The sequence below is a fragment of the Odocoileus virginianus genome, chromosome 29 (genome assembly GCF_023699985.2).
Source record: "Odocoileus virginianus isolate 20LAN1187 ecotype Illinois chromosome 29, Ovbor_1.2, whole genome shotgun sequence".
NCBI lineage: Eukaryota > Metazoa > Chordata > Mammalia > Artiodactyla > Cervidae > Odocoileus > Odocoileus virginianus.
Genome location: NC_069702.1, coordinates 42,515,076 through 42,539,045, shown reverse-complemented (window position 1 = coordinate 42,539,045; position 23,970 = coordinate 42,515,076). Strand labels below are relative to the sequence as shown.

At 40.2% G+C, this 23,970-nt stretch overlaps 2 protein-coding genes across 4 annotated transcripts in view; one reads left to right on the top strand and one right to left on the bottom strand.

Annotated features, from left to right (window-relative positions):
* Nucleotides 1-606, bottom strand: part of PPAT (phosphoribosyl pyrophosphate amidotransferase) — a 34,187-nt gene extending 33,581 nt beyond the window's left edge. The window contains exon 1 of the mRNA XM_020890655.2: nt 298-606. Within this exon, the coding sequence (XP_020746314.1) occupies nt 298-425 (128 nt within the window). The 5' untranslated portion in view covers nt 426-606. The remainder of the gene's footprint in view (nt 1-297) is intronic.
* The window catches only part of PAICS (phosphoribosylaminoimidazole carboxylase and phosphoribosylaminoimidazolesuccinocarboxamide synthase), a 37,273-nt gene extending 18,354 nt beyond the window's left edge, over nt 1-18,919 (top strand). The window contains exons 1-10 of one of the 3 annotated variants that reach the window (XM_070458390.1): nt 788-890; nt 1,246-1,312; nt 5,785-5,982; nt 11,582-11,760; nt 12,962-13,141; nt 13,238-13,351; nt 14,774-14,857; nt 15,704-15,884; nt 17,067-17,225; nt 18,624-18,919. In XM_070458390.1, the coding sequence (XP_070314491.1) occupies nt 849-890; nt 1,246-1,312; nt 5,785-5,982; nt 11,582-11,760; nt 12,962-13,141; nt 13,238-13,351; nt 14,774-14,857; nt 15,704-15,884; nt 17,067-17,225; nt 18,624-18,790 (1,371 nt within the window). In that variant the 5' untranslated portion in view covers nt 788-848 and the 3' untranslated portion in view covers nt 18,791-18,919. Of the gene's footprint in view, nt 1-787; nt 891-1,057; nt 1,077-1,245; nt 1,313-5,784; nt 5,983-11,581; nt 11,761-12,961; nt 13,142-13,237; nt 13,352-14,773; nt 14,858-15,703; nt 15,885-17,066; nt 17,226-18,623 lie in introns of those variants that run through there. The other 2 variants (XM_020890653.2, XM_020890651.2) reach the window with 2 other exon arrangements.
* Nucleotides 18,920-23,970: the final 5,051 nt, after the last annotated feature.

The window sequence follows — 23,970 nt, the reverse complement described above, 5'->3', positions numbered from 1 at the left end:
ACTGGAGCCTTACAATCTGGTCAGATCCAGGAGGGGTGCACTACACGGGAGCGCGGAGAGCCCCTAAAAGACCGTTAAGGGTGGCGGGGCACAGGCTGAAGTCCAGGGAGACAAGAGAGCCCCGGCGCACGCCTTGGCAATCTGGTGGATGCCACAGGAAGGTACCAGTCCAGGTAAGAGAGCGGTCCGGCCCCTGGTTCTCAGGCGCCTGCGAGGTCGCCAACTCCGGCCGCAGGAAGCGGATCAGGCAGATGGAGAACACGAGCCGCCATCCCCACCCCTCACCCAGTCGCTCACCGGTGCTGCAGCCCCACGAGTCCCAGAGTGATCACATGCGGCACGTCTAGCTGCGTGGGCCACTCTCCTGAGGCGATGCACCCGAACACGCCACATTCCTCTCGGATCCCCAACTCCTCCAGCTCCATGTCGCCGCCGAAAACACGTGGTGGGACCCGCTGCGGCGCCAGGGGTCTGAGCACCAACCAGTAGACTGTTCGGCCTGGAAGCCTCCGAAGCTCGGGCCGGGGACAGACGCTCTCTTCGCAGCGTCTCGACCCTCGCTACTGCGGCGGCGCGTTCTCTCCCCTCAGTGAGAGGGATTTGTCGGTCCCCCGGCACTCTGCCCCGCCCCTCCGGGCCCGCCAATGAGCGAGGGCGGAGGGCGAGGCCCCGCGGCTGAGGGGCGGAGCCACGGGCCCTGTGGGGGTGGAGCTAGCCCTCCTCCTGAGGCCTGTTGGAGGATAATTTTTCTGCACGTGGAACTCTCCGTTATTTTCTAGCACCCAAGACGAAGGTGGTGGGACTTACGGGGTTAATGTCATTTCTCTCCCAGAGGATATACACTTTGTATGTCCCTCCTCATATGCTTTCCCCCGAGCCGTCACTACTTGGTATGCTCCAACTTCTGACCCGCACTCTCTGGCGAGGAGGGGGCCCGGTCAGCGAGGGGCAGAAAAGTGGGGAGGGGCCGCCAGTGCGCGCCATTTTTCTCTTTCCAGGAACTGCGCCCGCGCGGGGCGGGGCCGGGGGGGGTGGGCGCGTCTCTGCGCCTGCGCAGCGGGAAGCCTTGCTCCCGGGTAGGTTCCTCTGGGTAGGTTAGGGACCCCCGATGTTCCGTGGCCGCGGCGATGTTCGAAGAGACCCGGAGGGGGCGCTGTGGGTCACGCGGCCCTGCCAGGGGCGTGTCTGTGGGCGGTGCCTCCCTCCCCAGCCCCGTGAGCCTTTCTGATCGCGCTTCTTTTCCAGAGTTCTGCGTCTCTTCCCAGCGCGGCCGAAGACCCCGGACCACTCCGGACAATGGCGGCAGTCGAAGGTGAGTTAACTGGCGTCCTCAGGAGTTGGGACTCCGCGGTCTTCCCGCCTCTCTCACGCTGGCCTGTGCGCTCTCCCTGGCACCCCACGGCATCCTTCCCCGGACTGTGCCCCGTCTTCCTGCGAGCGCCTCTCTAGGCCACTGGACGCGCGGGCACGTGTCCCTGACGCTGCCAAGCTGCGCGTTGGAAACAAAGCGCTCCGGGGCCTCCGAACTTTTTGTAACATCCAGAACTTCTCATGGAATGAGGAAAAGGCGCAAAGGGTCTTTGGAACGAGAGATGGCCGGAAGTTGGAGAGATACCTGCAATTCGCGTTTGCAATCAATAGGTATTGCAAACAAACGCAGGAACATCTAATGTTGACTCCCGAAACCAAAGTCTTGCTTTTCCCTTTAGGTTAATAATAACCTGTTTCAGAAAGTTAATAACTGAACCTTCTGAAAAATTTTCTATTTCCTGTCGAGATTTTGTTTGTTTTTAGCCATTTTATGCCAATGAGAGTTCCAAAACCACCAGGCAAAAAATTTCTTGCTTCACTGTGCATTTATCATGTTACATATTTATATATAATTGTTTTGTCCATGCGTGATTAGGATCCTTAGGAAAGACAGTTTGTACTATTTTTACTGATAAACTGTATCCCAAGTAGTACCATTTCAACACATAATCAATATAAAAATTGTGATTTTTTGCTAGTTTTTAAAAAAACATTGAAATCCACTGTGTATTTTACACTTACATTATCTCAATTTGGAGTAGCCACATTTCAGATGTTTCATAGGCACCTGTGGCTAGTGGGTACCTTTATTGGACAGCACCATCCTAGATGTTCTTATCTTTTTACGGAAGTTCTGTACTTTAAAGTACTCTTAAATTTCAATTCCATGAATGATTCTCAGTCCTCGTCAGCCTCTTTTGAATTCATCTATGAATTTATAGCAAGCATTTTGACAGTGGTAGCAATTGTCTTCTATGATGTTATGTTATTTCTATTAATGGATAGAGATGCAAGTAGGTAATAAATAATGATTCAGGGGATTCCCTAATGGCCCAGTGGTTAGAACTCCATGCTTGCATTGCAGGGGGCAGTTTGGCAAACTTGATTCCACGAGCCACAGTGGTATGGACATAAATAAATAAATGCAGATTCAACTGAATTGAGAGGGAGTAGCATTGAGTACAGACTTCTCTTTATCTAACCCAGGCACCATCTTGAACTTTCCCTTTTATTGCCCATATTGAATCAATTGTTATTAAAACTTTTACCTTTTAAATAGCTTGAGTCTTACTTATCCCACATTTTTTTCTTTAGCCCAGGTTATTTGTCACCTGGCTTGCTGCTACAGCATCCTAACTGGTCTGTCCGTCGGTAGTTTTCTTCCACCCACCTCTGCCTCATCTCATTCTCCACACAGCAGCCATAATGGTCTTTGTAACAGACATCTGCCATTTTACTGATGTGGTTAACCTTTGTGGTTGTTCTCAGGATAAGGTCTAAACTCAACCAGCATGGCTTGTGAGACCTGAAGGAGATGAGTAGTGGAATGGAAGTGGAGGAAACAGTGTTGAGGGCCTACAGAGGAGCATGTCGGGAGCCTGAGAGGAGGATTTAGAGATTACAGGAAGTTAGGTTCTCAGTTCAGTTCAGTTGCTCAGGTGTGTCTGACTCAGGCAACCCCATGGACTGCAGCACGCCAGACCTCCCTGTCCATCACCAACGCCCAGAGTTTACTCAAACTCCTGTCCATCCAGTCGGTGATGCCATCCAACCATCTCATCTTCTGTCGTCCCCTTCTCCTCCCGTCTTCAGTCTCTCCCAGCATCAGGGTCTTTTCAGATGAGTCAGCTCTTCGCATCAGGTGGCCAAAGTATCAGGAGTTTCAGCTTCAGCATCAGTCCTTCCAATGAATATTCAGGACTGATTTCCTCTAGGATGGACTGGTTGGATCTCCTTGCAGTCCAAGGGACTCTCAAGAGTCTTCTCCAACACCACAGTTCAAAAGCATCAATTCTTCGGTGCTCAGCTTTCTTTATAGTCCAGCTCTCACATCCATACATGACCACTGGAAAAAACCATAGCTTTGACTAGACGGACCTTTGTTGGCAAAGTAACACCTCTGCCTTTTAATATGCTGTCTAGGTTGGTCATAACTTTTCTTCCAAGGAGCAAGTGTCTTTTAATTTCAAGACTCCAGTCACCATCTGCAGTGATTTTGGAGCCCCCCAAAATAAAGTCTCTCACTGTTTCCATTGCTTCCCCATCTGTTTGCCATGAAGTGATGGGACCAGATGCCATGATCTTAGTTTTCTGAATGTTGAATTTTAAGCCAACTTTTTCAACTCTCCCCTTTCACTTACATCAAGAGGCGCTTTAGTTCTTCTTTACTTTCTGCCATAAGGGTGGTGTCATCTGCATATCTGAGGTTAGTGATGTTTCTTCCAGCAATCTTGATTCCAGCTTATGCTTCACCCATGATGAACTCATGATGTACTCTGCATATAAGTTAAATAAGCAGGGTGACAATATACAGCCTTGATGTACTCCTTTCCCGATTTGGAACCAGTCTCTTGTTCCATGTCCAGTTCTAACTGTTGCTTCCTGACCTGCATACACATTTCTCAAGAGGCAGGTCAGGTGGTCTGGTATTCCCATCTCTTTAAGAATTTTCCACAGTTTGTTGTGATCCACACAGTCAAAGGCTTTGGCATAGTCAGTGAAGCAGAAATTGATGTTTTTCTGGAATTCTCTTGCTTTTTCAATGATCCAGTGGATGTTGGCAGTTTGATCTCTGGTTCCTCAGCCTTTTCTAAATCCAGCTGAACATCTGGAATTTTCACAGTTCACATACTGTTGAAGCCTGGCTTGGAGAAGTTTGAGCATTACTTTACTAGCGTGTGAGATGAGTAATTGTGTGGTAACTTGAGCATTCTTTGGCATTGCCTTTCTTTGGGATTGGAATGAAAACTGACCTTTTCCAGTCCTGTGGCCACTGCTGAGTTTTCCAAATTTGCTGGCATATTGAGTGTAGTTAGGGTTCTAGGAAGGGAATAAAGGAATCTGAATTTGGAGCACTAAGCTAGTGCTACATTTTGGAAGGACCTTTTAAACCTTGTCAGTGAATTAAGACATTACAATAAGAGGATGAGGATTCGTCCTCTGAATTATGTACCCTGCAGATGCAGCCATTGAACTGAGTTGTAACTGTCTCATTTAACTGTCCCTGTTGACGTGACCTCTGCCCCTTCTTCAGGTTTATCTCCTGCCTTTCCTTCGACTTCTCAGCTGCTGCCTCCACCCCCTTCTCTGCCCAGCAGGCGTGTACACACACGCAGTGTTGCAAACATGCTGAAGTTCTGCCATGCACTCTCTCACACCCTGGCCTTTCACTGCTGCTCCCTACCCCTTGAGCGTGCCTCAGATCTCAGCCTGACCCTCTTTGTTCTAGATGACAGAGGTTAGGTTAAGTGGTCCTGCTCTGAACCTGTGATCCCACACTCTATGTACATTGTACTTGCTATGATGGTTAATTTCAGCTTCTCTCAGACTCTGGCCACCTGAGAGCAGGAACGTGGTTTACTGGTACATCCTTAGTACCTGGCACATGGACACTGAAAAATGCAGATGCTGAGAATGACTCAGTGTTCTGGAAGAATGAGGGGTGGTGGTTTCTCCTCTTGGAAATTTTAAGTCCGTAAACTTCTGTTATCCCTGATCTTCATCAAAATCATTCTTTCTAATGACCAAAGTCTACTTTTCTTGATGTCTGATGACCTGCATCAATTGGATGCTCTTGCCCTTACTTCTCACAGTTTTCTTTAACTGTTAGTGAGGAGGGGAGTTCAAGGGTAGAGAAGCAGAAGTAGAAAAATAGAAGTGCTTCCGGGTCGGTTGACTGCAGTGGATGGTGGTGCCTCCTCTTGGCACATTGACTTGAAATCAAGAAGACCATCTGGCTGAACTTGCCCATTTGCTTGCCATGGAAAACAGAAGTAGGGAAAAATACAGCGTTTCCTCCTGCAAGCTATTTTCGTTAATTCTGAGTATATATATGAAATTACTAGTTGTCACATTAATTTTAATGTATCTTAACTGATTCTACTTCAGTTTTACTGTGAGAGAAAAATTGAGGGTGGAAAGAGCACAGCGTACCATTAGATATCAGGAGACTTGAGGTTTTTTCTGGCTTTGCCATTTCTTAACTATGTGGCATCTTTTTGGTACTTAGTTTCCTAATCTGTATGATAATTTGCATAATTGTAATTCTTGACAAAATTGTACAGGTGAAATGTGATGGTGCATTGAAAATACTTTGTAGGGCATAAAGACCTAGGCAGATGAGTTAATTTTTTTATTAAAATTATTTGATTGCTCTGTATGCATACTGATTCATCATTCTAGATAATTTAATCTTCTCAATTATCTTTTGCACGAAATATCCTGAGATCTCATGTTTCCATTTTATTTCCACAGTACTGAAGATTGGTAAAAAACTCTATGAGGGTAAAACAAAAGAAGTCTATGAATTGTTGGATAGTCCAGGAAAAGTCCTCCTGCAGTCCAAGGACCAGATTACAGCAGGAAATGCAGCCAGAAAGAATCACCTTGAAGGAAAAGCTGCAATCTCAAATAAAATTACCAGCTGTATTTTTCAGTTGTTACAGGAAGCAGGTGAGTGGCTCTCCCAGGAGCCTCCCTCTTTGTAGTCTCTCTCACGTATACTTACTGGTTCTTTTTATTGGGAAATGACATTGTTTGGGTTGATAAGATGTTGATTACCAGTTGATATTTTTTTTCCAGTTGTTTTAGGAAGCAGGTAAGTGACTCCCCTTTCACACACACCACTCCTATCTCTTTAAGGAGGTTATTTGGATTAACAACATGTTTGGGGATGCCTCACATGCTATACTTTTTTTTTTTTTTTTTCATTTATTTTTATTAGTTGGAGGCTAATTACTTTACAGTATTGTAGTGGTTTTTGTCATACATTGACATGAATCAGCCATGGAGTTACATGTATTCCCCATCCCAACCCCCCTTTCCACCTCCCTCTCTACCCGATCCCTCTGGGTCTTCCCAGTGCACCAGGCCCGAGCACTTGTCTCATGCATCCAACCTGGGCTGGTGATCTGTTTCACCATAGCTAATATACATGTTTCGATGCTGTTCTCTTGAAACATCCCACCCTCGCCTTCTCCCACAGAGTCCAAAAGTCTGTTCTGTACATCTGTGTCTGTTTTTCTGTTTTGCATATAGGGTTATCATTACCATCTTTCTAAATTCCATATATATGTGTTAGTATACTGTATTGGTCTCTATCTTTCTGGCTTACTTCACTCTGTATAATGGGCTCCAGTTTGATCCATCTCATTAGAACTGATGCAAATGAATTCTTTTTAATGGCTGAGTAATATTCCATGGTGTATATGTACCACAGCTTCCTTATCCTTTCGTCTGCTGATGGGCATCTAGGTTGCTTCCATGTCCTGGCTATTATAAACAGTGCTGTGATGAACACTGGGGTCCTCACATGCTAAACTTATTTAAATTAAACCAGAAATTAAAATATTACTGTAACACTTTACTTGGTTTGGAATTACTAAGTAGTTTCATTTAGTTAAGAGGAATTTCAACAAATTGCTACAGTTTTTGTCTTGCATGTATATCTTCTCTGCAACTTTCCTCTCCTAGGACATCTTAGGAAAGGCTTACCTATGAAGGAACTTAAAGAACTTAACCTGTAAAAGAAATATATTCTGGTGTTTGGCAGCTCTTATTGATGAATTTAACTCCTAAAAGTCTATGTGCATAAATTTGCTCTGCCCCTTGGAGGTAATACAGAATTTCAAATCCCTCTTCCATTTGAAAGCCCTGAAAAGTAATTGAAGACTACAACCACACCTTCTCATCCTGCCATTCCCCACCTGAGGGATTTGGACTAGATCAAGATCTCCAGGGTTACCTCCTACTCTAAAACTGAGTAAAGACTGTTTCCAATAGTGAAATCTATTTGAAAGATGAAATCCAGATCAAAACATTCTGTGGAGGGCAATTGGAGTGAAAGAAAGAAGGTAATTCAAGTTAAATTCTTTCCATCAGTATAGAATACGTGCTTGAGTACTTTTGCCTTTTCCAGAGTACCCTGTTTCCCATTTTTAATTACTGTGACAAAAAAGTATGTTTAACTGCCAACCTAAATTGTCATCCATATCATAAATCACCTATACATTGAAGGTAAAAATATTACATAATTTTAAAGCACTTCCCTCAGTTCTTAAATAATGCAACCCAGGATTTTTACTTCACAGTTTCCTTGAGTGGTGGTTTTCCAGTAACTGAGTAGACTTCTAGAGAGAGCATCAAAGTAGTATTAGGTTCCTCTTGCAGTACAGATAAGTGATCCTTTGATCCTTTTTTAACCTCACAAGTTATCTCCTCTCCGAACATGTTAAAAATTTTTATAGTTGCTTAACACTATAAGTTGTTAAACAATATAACTAGCTTCTGTGTCCCCATAGTAGTACGTAGCTATGGGACTAAAGCGGTGGAAGATATGTACAGGCCTGAGTTCTTTTATTTGCTTATTTAATGACACCTATTCAGCGTACTTGCCAGGGCTTCAGGAGAGTGAATTAGGGTGATGCAGTTTGACTCTGAAAGGCCTGCATGCAGCTGGGAAAGTTGGTCACACAAATGAAGTACTCCAGCAATTATCTATTTAGCACGCTGAACATACCTAAAAGTTACTTGGTTGACAGAAAGTGTGGAAAGGTGCTTTCCAGGTTTTATAACTGTGCTGCTGCTGCTGCTAAGTCGCTTCAGTCGTGTCCGACTCTGTGTGACCCCATAGACGGCAGCCCACCAGGCTCCCCCGTCCCTGGGATTCTCCAGGCAAGAACACTGGAGTGGGTTGCCATTGCCTTCTCCAGTGCGTGCAGGTGAAGTCGCTCAGTCGTATCTGACTCTTCTGTGACCCCATGGACTGTAGCCTACTGGGTTCCTCCATCTGTGGGATTTTCCAGGCAAGAGTACTGGAGTGGGTTGCCACTGCCTTCTCCATTATATTGAAATGGAGGCAAATTAAATGTGAAATTAAGGCAAATCTAAAAGCTTTAAAAATTCATAACAGATTGTTAGTTTTAGGGTACAGATTAAGAGTTCTTTTAAGCCTTATTTATGCAGTTTTTACTTGCTAATTGTTAAATGCTATGTCTAGATGACTGTCAGTGGTCTGTTTAAAACTGCTTTCTTTAATACCATGGATATGTTCCAAATTAAGGTATTTCTGGAAATTTGAATGAGAAAAGCACCAAAATGAGAATCAGTAAATCAGGATTCTAGTTTTCTCTTTGTCACTCATGAACAAACTATAAAAGACTGCACGAGTAATAGGTATAGATATAGGAAATAACACTGTACATGCTATATAGTGAACTAACGCTTATACAGGAATTTTGAAGTTCCTGGATTTAGTCTCTGTGCTTAAAAATCAAATGTTAACCTTTTATGTTTCAGTTCCTTCTTGCACAGAAACCCACTGTGGTTACATTGAGATGTGATAGTAGTGATATGACTAACAGTCTCACAGTTAAACCACAGTTGGGGAGCTTGGAACCTTAATACAGGGATGGTGCCAGGATTAGCTGGGTGATTAGCTGTCATACTTGGACGTTGTAATTCATAATGTGAAGTGATGTTTACATTTCTTAGTAGTCTTGATAGGAGTTTTGAATTTTGTAAACAACTGAGACTAATGGGGGAAGTTCTTTTGTGTATGTGTTAGAAGCAATCATTATACCATCTAAACTGAATCCCTTTTTCTTAGAAGCAGGTTTTTTTTGTATGACTACCATAAGTTGATTCTATGTAGTTTTGATTCCCTTAGATACAGGGAAGGACTTTCCTCTGAGTTACAGTAACTATTGTTTATATTTAAGCAATAGATTTGTAGCCTGTAAAGCTTGGTAGACAATGAGCAAATATGACTACTGGTTAAAAAGAGCTCTTAGACCTAGTTATGTAGTTACCACCTCAAGTCAAGGATTGATTCAAAATCCTGACTGCCTATGAGCCCAATCATTTGTTAAAGTTTAAAGTGGCCTAAGTATTTTACATACACTTTTAACATTCTTTCCCAGAGTTCCTGTCCGCACAGTATAGAATAGTTTATTCTTTTCCCTGTTTTAATTGAATCTTCCTGGTCAAACCCAGAGGGAATACAAAGAAAATCGTACAGGTTTCAGAACTGGATAGTGCATTTTAGGTCCAGGCTCCATTACTTACTAGCAGCATGACCTCACCTACTAAATTATTTCTGTGAGCCTCTACTTCTTTCACTGTAAAATGTGAATGCTAGCAGCTAGTTCAAAAATTTTATGTATGGTTAAATGAAATAACATGTAAAACACTTAGCATGATGGAAGGTTTCCATAAATGTAGGTTCCCTTCACCTGTGGATACATACATACGTACGATCAAAGATCTTCAGTCCTTTGATGATAAAAATTTGATCTTATTAGAGGTTTAGATTGGGATTGGAGGGGCTAATATTTTATGTAAAGATGAGCATAGTTATGTTAAACCCATGCAAGTTTCCAGGATTTATTTTAATTCACATTAGTGTGATAATACAGTAACACCTCCAGGAGAGCATGGGGTAAGGCAGCCTGGAGAGTTCAGACTGTGGGTTGGAAACCCTACCTTGCCTAGTTGTGGCCTCCATAAGTACTGTGCCTCAGTGTCCCCTATTTCTTGGGAAGATCATCACACCTTATCAAGTGTCATGAGGATTAAGCAAACAGAAACCAAATTTATAGTGCCTGACCTAAGGTAGGTTGTGCAAATTGTGGTAAAATATACACACATAAAATTTACCATGTTAAATTTTATACACACATAAAACTTACCATGTTTCTAAGTGTACAATTCACTGACGTTTATGTTGATGGTGTTGTGCAACCCGTTGCCACTGTCAATTTCCAGAACTTTTTCATCATTCCAGACTGAAACTCTGATCCATTAGACAATAATCTCCCCGGGTAACCTCTGTCCTACTTTCTGTCTCTGAATTTGCCTACTTTAGGTATCTCCTGTAAGTAGCATTACAGTTCTAACCTTCGCTTCACTTGGCATAATGTTTTCACGAATCATCCATGTGGTAGCATGTATCAGAATGTCCTCCTTTTTGTAACTGAGCAGTAATTCACTTGTGTAACTACACTTTGTCTGTCCGCTCCACTCATCTCTTGTTGGACACTTGGGTCCTTTCCTCCCTTCTGGCTACTGTTAATAGCCAAAACACTGTGAATATAGTGAACACTGGTGTTCAGATACCTGTTTGAGTCCCTGCTTTCAGTCTTTATGTGTATATGTGGAATTGCTGCAACATATGGCTTGTGATATATTGTAACTGTTATTAGAGAAGTTATTTTCCAAGGCCACCACATAAAGTAGCCCCAGTCCAAACATCACAAGGCAGCTGTTTATCTTAGTTTTCCAGTAACAGTTTGAGAAAGAGAGAAGAGAGGAAGAACAAATATTTTCTTTGCTTTTAGGCAGATTGGTCACTGCGTTCCTGCTGGTACCTGTTGAATGCCTTTTTCAAGGATTATTTGCTTTAAATATTAAGAGAAAAATGCTGTCCAAAATTTAGGGCTGTATCTGATTGTGATAAATTATTATTTTATAAGGCCCATATAATACTGGACCAATGAATGTGACAGTCCTGCCACCGGATCTGATTCAGAGATAATTTAGTGCCATTTAGGTACTTACATGCCTTGTGCAGTTAGGTGCACAATGGTAGAGGAGACACTCAAATATTTTTTGAAAGAATGAATGAATGGACACTGGAACTCAGATTTTTAGAATCCGTATATAATTTGCCTTGCAACGTAAAATGAAATATTCCTGAATATTTTGATAGGCAGTAGAAGGCCATATTAAAATTTTTTTCCTACTTCTGCCTGTTTTTAAAAAATTAAATTTATTTTTGATAGTGCCATTTAAGGATAGTGTATTTAGCTATGCAGGATTTTTTTTTTTAATTGGAGGATAATTGCTTTACAATATTGTGTTGGTTTCTGCCATATATCGACATGAATCAGCCATTGGTATTGGCATGTCCCCTCTCTCTCGAACCTCCCTCCCACCTCCCTACACAGTTTTTGTTTTGTTTTTTATAAATGGTAGAGTTTTATTATGCCTCAGATCTAACTTTTTAAACATAATTTTAATGCTTTTTTTTTTTCTTTTTGTTATCAATATGTAGGTATCAAAACTGCTTTCACCAGAAAATGTGGGGAGACAGCTTTCGTTGCACCGAAGTGTGAAATGATTCCAATTGAATGGGTTTGTAGAAGAATAGCAACTGGTTCTTTTCTCAAAAGAAATCCTGGTGTTAAGGAAGGATATAAGTTCTACCCACCTAAAGTGGAGATGTTTTTTAAGGTAATTATTTTATACTTCCCTTTCTTACTGTAACTGAGCCACAAGTTTATCACAGAGTCAAAAGATTTAAATACTATTTAAGCTTTATTTTTTTCTATTTAAGTTTTTGATACTAAAATTATCATTCCAGAAATATTTGTGGAGAATGTACACTTCAGTTAGTAATGATAATTCAAAAGTTTAGGAAAATGTCTTTGAAAATCTATTTATCTTACATTGGAACAAGAGGATGAATAAAAAGAACAAATTGAAAGTAGCAGTTATTGGGAAGAAGAGAAAAGGAACAATTCAGTAAATTTTAAAATCCACTGTTGAAGGCTAATATGAGGGATCTTTTTATATTCTAATACAGAAAATTGTTGTTAATGTGTCTTTTTTTTTTTTTCCATTTATTTTTATTAGTTGGAGGCTAATTACTTTACATCATTACAGTAGTTTTTGTTATACATTGAAATGAATTTTAAGCAGAATCATACAACAAAAGATGTAGGAGTCAATAGTTATGAATTTGTATTGGTTTTTTTTACTGAAACTGCTTCTCTCTTTTCATCTCTTTTCATTCTTTTAAGCATATTTCTTCTATTTCAGAAGTAGTGTCATTGTGCATCAGTGAACTGCACAGTTTAAAGCATTTGTCTTATGATTATAATTATATAAATCAAGATCCATAAAAGAAAAACTTCATGTACAGTTGGGACACTACTTAGAATAAAATGAAACTATTTTATTTTTTTACCAATCTCATTACATTGTATGAAGTCTCTTGAATTATCGAGTAATGGTCTTGAAGACTTATAGTCTTGTATAAATTCTTACCAAAAGTAAGGTCAAGGGATTATGAAAGTTGCATTCTGCAAGGATTTTGTTGGAGTAGAATGTGTTTTGGTCTTCTTACCATCTCTGTTGACTGATTAAGAAAAAATAAAAATCATAAACTTCTATTTAAATTATTTATATAGAGAAAACAAATTCTTTAAAAGTACTTTATGACTTAGAATTTTACTCCAAAATACTGAATCTTAAAGTAGCTATTGAAAATAGAAAAGTTTAAAATGATTGTTGTGAATTAGAGGGTATTTTAAACAAAAGTTAAATCTTTAGCAAAAATGAATGTTTCTGAGGAATTCATCATGCTCAATTTGTCTGAAATTTTCAAATATTTTATATTTAAGTTACTTGTACTCCTATACTTTTTTCTCAGGATGATGCCAATAATGATCCACAGTGGTCTGAGGAACAGCTAATTGCTGCAAATTTTTGCTTTGCTGGACTTGTTATAGGACAAACTGAAGTGGATATCATGAGTCATGCTACGCAGGCTATTTTTGAAATACTGGAGAAATCCTGGTTGCCCCAGAACTGTACACTAGTTGATATGAAGGTACAAATAAAATGGAGATTTGAAAGTAAAGATTATAACTGAGAAATATCTTTAGTAGTATAGTGTTGAAAAACTTTATTGATATGCTGTTTCTAGATTGAATTTGGTGTTGATGTAACCACCAGAGAAATTGTTCTTGCTGATGTTATTGATAATGATTCCTGGAGGCTCTGGCCATCAGGAGATCGAACCCAGCAAAAAGACAAACAGGTAGGTAATGATTCAGGCTTTTTTAAATCCTTTGCAAGATCAGGCTGGGATAGAAGAGGAAGGGAAGATGGGAGGATAAGGAAAGGCACTTACTGTTTCTGATGACATGAGCCCGAGCTGTTGATTGCTATTTATTTTTAAAGATAAGTATCTTCTATGTCTAATATATCCTGGAGAAAAGGATAGGTATAATACTTTACATTTATGAAGCAGATTTCTCATTTATTATCTCACACAGAGCAAATATTACCCTTTTTTGATTAATTGAAAACTAAGGCTCTAAGGTTATAGATATCTTCACAAATAATAAGAGTAAGTGACAGGGCTTTTCTGCTAAGTGGCCTGACCTGAGGTGACCTCTAAAAATGGTTTGCTATTCACTTGACCCAGAGAACTCTACAAAATCATGCAAATCAAGGAGTTCAAATCTTCGTGTTAAGAACACTCATGAAAATGCCCAGGGTATGCATATCTGAAAAGCCACCAGTCTGAAAGATGTCCCTTTATGGAAGCTATATGTGTCATCCGTTGTTAAAATGGTAGAGTTGGTAGGTGTGCTGAGGCCAAACAGTGGGGCTGGACGCAGGGTCAGTGGCCCAAAAAGAGTGCTGAATTTTTACTGCACATGCTCAAAAATGCAGAGGGTAATGCTGAACTTAAGAGCTTAGATGTGGATTCTCTGGTCATTGAGCACATCCAAGTGAGCACAGCAGTCAGATCATCCCATACATGAGCTCTCCCTGCCACACTGAGATGATCCTTCCTGAAGAAGAACAGGTTGTCCCTGAACCAGAAGAGGGGGTTACCCTGAAGAAACGACGACTTAAGCCCTGGGAATAATTGCTGTCCCCCCCCCCAAAATATGCAAATAAAAGTCTATAAAAGAGCAAGTGGCAGGCGTAGAACTCTACCCCAGGTCTTACAGCTCTTACAGGCTCCAATTCTGTTCTCTCCTTCACAAAACTAGGGCAAGATCTTCTCTATACTTAATATGTAAGAACTGTCAGGGCAGCTAGTAATTGCTCGTGTAGGAAGCAGTTATCTTTGAATGAAACTGCAAGAACTCATCACTATCTGAACTTCTCTAGTCTAATTCAAGAGATGAGTTTGTAGGCTCAGATATATTTTTCAGATACATCTTTTGCTATGCAGACTTCATAATCTGTACCCTAAACTCAGAAACCAAGTCATTTCAGATAGGAAGAATATTACTAGTAGAATACTTTACCCAATCTCCTTTTCAGTCAATAAACTCTGGCTCTCTGAACTGACTTGGGTCTGGGAATTGGGTGAGAGGTCATGAGTCTCTATAATGGTGGCTCAAATGAACCCGCTCTGCTTGCCGACTGTAGTTGCTGGGTGTTTGGGGTGGGGAGCTCATGCATGTCTGGTATCTATGTTCTCAGCTTTCTTATTTTCTAGTCATACCGTGATCTCAAGGAAGTAACTCCCGAAGGCCTGCAGATGGTAAAGAAGAATTTTGAGTGGGTTGCACAAAGAGTGGAGGTAAACCTTTCATGTCTTATGTATTTTTCTCCAAGAAAATTTTGCTTCAAAAAGAAAAAAAGTGAGAGGGTGCATTGCTTTTCTTTTTTCCAATGACTTTTAAAGAAGGGAGCACTTTACAAAAATGTCCCAGCTGAACTATCCTCACTAGGACACTGGAACCCCCTGCCGTGAAACTGGCCAGTCTGCCTCCCAACTACTACTGCAAAACCTGGAATCCTTTCCTCCTTGTCCCCTGCAGGGGAACCTTACATTTCCTACTCACCTTTCTGTTGCTACTCAGAGTCCCTAGCAAGAGTATAGAATTGGAATTCCATGTGACATTAAAATGTCACTTTAAAGTTTATGTTTTTATTATTGCTATAATTCCATGGAAACTGAATGGGGTTTATGGTTATCCAAGAGTAATAACTACTTTTTAGAACATCATTTCCGAGGGAACGTGCATTTTGAATTCCACACAGCTAGCTTGCAAAGATTTATAACATGACTTCTATCTTGGCTTAAAACGTGTTAAACAGAATGTACTAAAAATCTTTGATGAACTATTTTACAGCTTCATGAATATTAATTGTTTTTTTATTATAATAGTAAACATAATTTATCTGATTAAAAATCTTACTCATTAGGTCTTAATTAGGAAGGCCACTTTCTTTTATATAGAGAGGTTATTTTGAAAAATAAATCATCTATCATTTTGTTCTGCTTGTCTTAAATTTGGTCTTTTAAGAACGGAAATACTGCGTCAAGTTGTAATTTTAATAAACTGTTCTTACAATACTCATTCCCATATTTATCCATTTTTATCTTTGCCTTCTTTTGCATATTCATGTTTTTCTTTTCCAGTTGCTTCTGAAACCAGAAAGTCAGTGCAGGGTTATAGTATTGATGGGCTCAACCTCTGATCTTAATCACTGTGAAAAAATTAGGAGGGCTTGTGGAAATTTTGGCATTCCATGTGAACTTAGGGTCACCTCTGCCCATAAAGGACCAGATGAAACTCTGAGGATTAAAGCTGAGTATGAAGGTAAATGTTGAATAAATAGAGCATTTCAGGAAGTTCTCCTGATTCTGCCCCAAAATTTTATGTTTAGACTAATAATGCTGAAAAATATTTTTCTGCATTTCTAAGGGAAAAAATTTTAAACTTTCATGATGTCTGCCTCCAGAATTTTCAAGGTGCTCTAGGAGCTTATAAAAGAATGGATCAGAGAGAAAAAATTGAAAGTGCACACATGGGAGGAAAACGAAGACTAGAACTAGTCCTTACCCAACCCCTCAGGCACTGTTGCGAGTGCCCTGTGACAGAAAGTAGGCCTCACAGCAGTTACAGAGGAAAGGGCCGAGGTTGAAGCTGCAGGTCCTCTCAGGTATCTCTAATGGTCGGCCTTTCCTGGGAGACAGTCACACATGAAATGAAGGAACAATTTCAGAATTTAGTATATAAAAGAAGTGTCTTGATGGGATAGCATCTAAAATAAGGAGCCCTATAGACTGGGATGATTCTCGACTGGAGAAAACATTGGTTGTATATTCCTTCTAAAGGTAGTTGCTATAGGAGTACAGTTATTGAATTTTTAAGAGCTTTTTTTGGGAGGTGGGTGGAGGTCAGACCCCTACAATAAGCTAATAAAAACCAGGTCTCTTTCTCTCCAGAAAAATGCAAAGATAAAATTTTGGATTCCAAGTAGACTGCTGTAGGAAACAAATAACTTATGAATTTATGAAAGTATAAGATGTTTATGAGATGTGAGAAAAAATTTATTCAAGAATCTTAACTATTTGGGTACTCTGTTATTGAGTTCAGTTCCTTAAGAGTGTCCCTCAACCTCTAGTGTCTGTTAACTGTCTCCCATACCCTGCGGGTCAGGAGGTGTCATTCTCTGCTTCAGTGAGCCAAAGCAGCAATGGTAGCAGGGGCCTTTGAACATTCCCTCTCTCACACCCGTGTGTTAACACCGCCTTAATGCTACAGATCTCAAAGATGGTCAGAACTATTCTTGCTACTTCATTGCTTGACATCCAGTAAGTGGCAGGATGAACCTTGTATTTTGAATATATATTTAATAACAGTCTTAATATAGTGCTTTATCTAGAGACTCCTGTTAAAGGAACTCAGGGAATTACGACACAGGGACCCCTTTTTTAAAAAACTATCTTGAAATCTCTTTTGAGTGCTTAGTGTAATTACAATTTGTCGTTTACCTAGGGGATGGCATTCCTACTGTATTTGTGGCAGTGGCAGGCAGAAGCAATGGTTTAGGGCCGGTGTTGTCTGGTAACACTGCATATCCAGTTATCAGCTGTCCTCCTCTCACTCCAGACTGGGGAGCTCAGGATGTGTGGTCTTCTCTTCGATTACCCAGTGGTAAGATAACTGAATCTTCTAAAAACTTTAATTCATAAGCTTCAAATATGCACAGTGGTAGAGAGAATAACATAATGAAATTTCACATACCTGTTACCCAACTTCAGAAATTCACATCTTGCTGCATCTGTAGTCCTCTCCTGCTGCGATATGTAAAGCAGATCTGAGACATGATGGCATTTTATACTTAAATACTTGTTTTCTAAGAGATAAAGACTAATTTTAAAATTATAACCATAATACCACATTCACATCTGTCCTCTGACATGTTCCCGAAGGGACTGACTTTTCTTAAATTAATTTGGCTAATATTAGTTATGTAGTAAGTAGTGGGTCTGTATAAATTTGAGTTATTAATACAAATTAAATATCCTTTTGATTTATACTTTATTCTTATTGGGGATCATGAGAATCAAAGAGCCTGATCCAAGAGTATTTAGGGAAATGGGAACTTTTGGATCTGTAACCTATCTAGTCCTTGACTCTAATGACATAATAGTACCAACTCAAGAAACTGCCTGATGAACTTGCTTGGTCACCAGGGAGAGAGGGGGGTATGGGATGAACTGGAGGTTAGGACTGACACATGTACACTGCTGTGTATAGAACAGATGACTAATGGGAACCCGCTATGCAGCACAGGAAGCTGCTCCGTGGTCTGTGGCGACCTACGGGGGAGGGAGACTGAAAAAGCAGACCCGTGTGTCCGTGTGACTGACTCCCTGCGGCACAGCGGAGACTCACAGGCCATTGTGAGGCAGCTGTCCTCCAGTGAGAACAAGGCCGCCACGGCTTTAGCTCAAAAACCAAAACTCAGCCCGAGCAACGCGTGGCCCCCTAAGAAGTTACTTACTCTACTGTCTTACAGATCTACTGAACTAGTATTGAATTTATAACCTAATATTTCTTAAAATTATTTTGTGGATTTGACTTTTATTGCTTCTTAAAACTATTAGAATGAGTCAAGTGCAAAAACAAAAGGAATAGCTAGAAAATTACCAGAACAACGTACCTCAAGTTTGTCTAAGAAGAGATGATTCTACCCAATTAGCCTCATACCTTATTTTGTTTCTGCTGGCCTTTTACCAGGGAGTTAAAGGCTAGTATATATGAAAAGAACTTTGCAAAAGGTAAATTTCTTTGCAAGTAGATTCAATGAGAAGAGTGATAGTTATATATAAAATACCCGTTCCTAGCCGATGAATATTATTTATCACTTTATCACTCCAGATAGTAAAGATGGAAACTCCATCCACAGATCCTACTTTAGAAAAGGATAATATAGTAGCTTTATTGTCTGTGGCTGGTGGGGCTTCTGAGAGTATAAAATAGTTTGCTAGGTGGTATTTTCACTTTACTAACTTACAGCTCAATGTTGCATCTTTTCTGAACCAATAGGTCTTGGCTGTCCGACCATCCTTTCTCCAGAAGGATCAGCTCAGTTTGCTGCTCAGATATTTGGATTAAATAACCATCTGATCTGGGCCCGACTGCGAGCAAGTGTATTAAACACATGGATTTCCTTGAAGCAGGCTGACAAGAAAATCAGAGAGGCCAATTTATAAGAAAGAACATCACTGCATTTTTTTAGGAGGAAAACTATAATTTTCTAGTCAGCTGCCCACCCCCCCCAAAAATCAAGATGAAAAGATTTTAGATCATTGAGAGAAAAATAAAATTTGTAAGTGAATAAATGCTTTTCTCGATTCATGGATTAGTAAAATGTGTACATATTTATTAATGTCTCTTTATAAGTAGTGAAATTACTATACATTCAAAATTAATCTGTTACCCACATATGGTCATTGTTAGGTAGACAGTATAATTAATTATATTTATTAAATGCTAATAATGTCCTATTACAGAGCTCTAAAGTTATTACTTGACTTTCTACATCTCAGCCCATAAGTTTTAGAAATGTAAAATGGTTGTATCTTAGAAAGGGTGGTTAAACACAATACAGGCCTTTTTCACAGTATGATCTTAACAAAATTCTAAGGGCATGGTTTTTTATTTGCAGTCACTATGTCAGAAAATGATGTTGTATTTAGCTATAAGTAGAGATGAAGTCTGGGTTTGATACTGCGTTTTTTTGACCAAAGCCGAGATTGATGCTGGAGCTAAGACAGACATAAATAAGATGAAGGGGCACTGAGGAAGCCATATAGAGAACTCCATTAAGTGTTAAGGCAATTTCCAATGGGAAAAAAAGTAGTTACCTTTGTCATTGCCAATGAAAGATTTAATAAATCTTACAAGGCTCTGTAGGTCATAAAATTCTTTTCATTATAATATATATTGTATTCAGACTAACAATTCCCAGCCTACCATCATTTTCAGAAATTGGAATCTCCCAGTTAATGACCATAACTAGTTTCTTTCTTGTTCATAGTATTAAGCCTGGGCAGTATACCGAGCAAAATGCACCTCTAAAGGAGCAGTTGTTACTGAAAAGTATTACAGTTCATCATGAGTCTACAAACCATATTTGGAAGTCAGTATTACATTATGCAGCCTTGGGAATTTAACAGATCATTAAAAGTTTTATCCAAGTGTCCACACAGCCCTTAAGCTTGCATGTAAAAGTTTATGTATATGTTCACTTTGAAAAGAGGGCAGTTTTTACCAATTAATCTGTGTCCCTTCCTACCCACCCACCAGCCCCCAGTGCTGAGTCTCCACTACAGATGAAATCCTGAAAACTTTTGCCACTGGCCTGCACTGTGCTTTTTCACCTTCCTCTCAACTGTTAACAAGCTAGCATCTTATCACTTATTTAACATGATCTCTTTAGGGTATAACTGACCTGATTATTCCTTTTCCTTGGCTAGACACCAAATTGTTCCAACCTCAGTCTTGATCATTCCTCATATATTACTTTTTATTTAATTATTGGTATTTCCTGCTGTTCAGTCCATTGTTTACAAATAGTACTAGAATAATCATCTTTATAGTGAATGTCTGTAGACTTGTATTTTCAGCTTTCCATTTCCCTCTGAATGCTCCAAACTTAACCCATCTTCCAAGCCTATAGCTGGCTATACTCACTGTCCCAAATCAGAAGCTTAATTTTATCCTTGATGGTTTTCTCTGACCTTTCATTTTTAACTCATCACCAAGTCTTGAATTTACCATTTGCCCATCATCTACAAAAATCTCAAGCAAGGGTCAAATTCTGTTATTAGCCTGGTCTAGAAGATCTTCATTCTCAACCTAACCTTTTTGAAGATTGTCCAAGGACTTAAAACACAAACTCTTAAATAAGTTTCTTTTGCAACATAGACTCCTTTGAAAATAAGAATGCTGCTGATCCTCTGTCTAGAAAATTGCACAGAATTTCTCAGTGTGTTCCACTGGTTCCTGGGTTCCCTTGAAATCTGTCCATAGTCTGTAGGTTAAGAATCACTGATGTAACCTATCAAGGGAACTTGCTTTTCTCATAGTTTTCAGACTTAGAATGTCCTCGTGTGTCATTAAAATCGAGTTACTAGGGCTTCACCTTCACTGTCTGCGTTAAACGTTCCCTAATAAGCCTTCCTCTAGCTACAATGGCTGCAAATACTTTCTCTGTTGGATTTAAGTTCCCAAAGAGGAGAATATATGGTTTTACAGTTTGTTTGCCTTATGCTCTGATGTGCTATGCCTAGCTGTCTGCTAGAAATGGGGGAATTGTAAAAATCATGTCCTGCTTAGTTTTCTATCTTAAGTTAGATCACATTAGATCACAAGAGCAATTAAAAAGATTTTTATCTGAACATCTTTGAACTTGGGATTCTTAAGATCTCTGAATAGTTGTTATATTTGTTGGCTGCTATTTCAGCTCTTCTGTCCCACCTAGCAAAAGCTCTGTCCTTGTGCAGTACATAAAAATGTCAAACATTGAGACTGGTGTGCAGGACTGACCTTTACTAATGGGTCATAATAATGTTCACCATTAGTTTCTTAATAGAGTACATATATCCTCAATAGTATAGTTCATCAGTGCTAGAGTAAATACTTGTTTAAAAGTATTTTAACTGTGTTCTAAAAAGTAACTTACACAAACCTACCTGGTTTGCCATCTTTGGATGTTTAGACTTTGTGGGCTTGTAGTTAAAAAGAGGAAGAAAAATTGTGTCCAAATAACTCACTAGTTTATATCATAAAGCCACACTTAAAATTGCTGTTGCTTTAATGCCTTCTGAAATGTAAACAATGCATCCAAATAAAAGACAAAGATAAGCTCTTGTGTGAAGCTTTATTCATTTATCCATGTGTGAAATACATGTTTTGCCTGATTTTATTCTAGGCCCTAGGAAAGTAACAGAGACAAGGCCTTCACCCTCACAAAATTTACATTTTCTTTGGGATAGCCATGAAAGATATAGCGGATAGGTGCAAGGAGGCATAAGTGCACATGAAGAAAACCCAGGGTAAGAGGGCAGTGACTGGGTATGAGGGATGTGTTTGAGGCAAGCAGGGCAGGATGTGAAGAACAAGCCATGCAAAGATTCAGGGAAGTAGCTTCCCAGACTACAGAAAGTAAAATAGCTTTGCCTTTTTGAGGACCTGCAAACATGCTAATACTGCTGGAGCCCTGTGGGCAAGGGAAGGATTAAGAGTGGAAGGAAATGTTGATGGAAACAAAAACGATCTAAGGGTCTATGGGCCACCCTGAAGTGTGACAGGAAAAACTATTGGTAGGTTTGAGCAGGAGCTGACACAATGTATTCAACAGGTTTGAAAGCATTCTCTGCTGTTATGTGGACTAGAGGAGATTGGTTAAGAAGTTAACTGTAAAAAAATAAATAATAAAAAGAAAAAAATAGAAGTTAACTGTATCCAGTTATCCAGTTGAGAAGATGTGACTTTCAACAAGTTATTTAAATTTTTTGTACCTCCATTTCCTCATGTGTAAAGTGGGACTAATACTACCTATCTCAAGTGATTATGTGAATTAAACGAGTCAATGTATGTAAAGTACATCCTAGCACATGAATGCATCATGTAGAAATTCCATTTGGCTGACTAGAGGATAGAATGAGTGGAACTAGTTCCATGAAAATTACCTTGAATTTGATATCCCTTCAGCTGATTTAATCTCTAAAAATAGGAAAATAAGCACAGAGCATGATGTGCCTTAAATAAAACATGCCATGCCATGGGACAGTCACAGTTTCTCCCTGCCATCTTCAGCCCAGCAGTCCTCAGAAAGCCAATGAAAACTTACTCTCAGTGGAGCTTTCTGCATTTAACTTCTCACAACTTCAAACAGTTGGGGAAGAGTTGTTAACCTAGCAAGGTGGTACAGTAAAGATAGGAGTGGCCATGAGCTGGACATAGTTTCTGTTCACAAGGAACTCAGATCAGGGGAGAAATAAGCAAAAACTCATTCAGTTAAAAAGTTGAGTATCAACTATATGCCAGGATGTGGACTAGATACTAGGATGCTACAGTAAACAAAAATATAGTCCATCTGGAGAAAGGCCTTAAACAATGAGCAGTGCTCAGAAGTAGAGAACTCCATTAGAGCCTGTAATGAGGAACCTTGCATAGTCTGCGAAGACAAAAGAGGTAACTTTTAACCTAGGACCGGATAAGATAAAGAACAGAAATACTGAAGGATGAAAAAGAATGAGCTAGATTGCTGGCAAAGAGCGGGCAGGACAGTGGCAGGAACCGGCAGAATCGGGACAAGAAATGAGTGCAGGCTAGGCGTTCAATAAAATGTTCAGTCATTCTCATCAAGAGTACCCAACAAGGTCTTCCCTTGGTGATCCAGTGGCAAAGACGAAACTCCCAATGCAGGGGGCTGGGTTTGATCCTGGTCAGGGAACTAGATCCCATACACCCGCCACGAAAACACCGGACGCCCCCACCCCGCCACAACTAAGACCTGCCACAGGTCTTATATGAATAAACAAAAATTTTAAAAATAACAAACATTAAAATATTCGACAGTATTCTGTCCTGACATTCAAACACATCTTAAAGTCTTACAAAAACTCCACCCCGCCCCCATGTCTGCTTGAGGGCTTACTATGCCAGGAGGCATGAAAAGTATCGTTTATCCCTGGAACAATGATATGTTATCCCTATTTTTACAGCCGGAAAAACTGGGACTCTAATATTAACGTTCACAAGCGAAACATGTAGCGAGTCACAAAGCCAGGAACTGAACCTGCGTATTCTCACCTCAAAACACATTATCCTTCGGGTCTTACTGCTAACTGCTCTCAAAATGCAAAACAAAGGATAGACAAAAGGTTTTCACCAAATTATTTTGCACTTGATTCTTTTCTTCCGTGCGTCTCCTCATAATCGCTTCTCTGCGTGAACTTGACCCAAAACTAACCCTTTTTCCTAATCACCTTTCAAGATCCCCTTCAAATAGCAATACCTCTATGAAGTATGCCCAGGCAGCAAGAAGCCGTCTCTCTCTCTCCCCTTCTCTCCTACTCTTTCAAATGGTTCCCTACAGTTTCTAGTTGGTATTTTATCACGCCATAGACCTTTCATCTTCCACAGACCTCTGCCTCGCTCCGCCTTCAGAGACCTGGACACTTCTCCGCCCCCAGCGGTCGCCCCGGAAACGCACGCTACTTTTAGCTGAATCTGTTCTGTGAATCCTTTTCAGCCTCCTCCTGGGGTACGACGGCTCATTCCTCCAGACCTGCTTTATAGAGGGTGTACCAACTCAATCTCCGCAAATTTCTAGCTACAAGAACTACGACCGCTGTCTTCGACGCTGACTCCGGGATAGGGA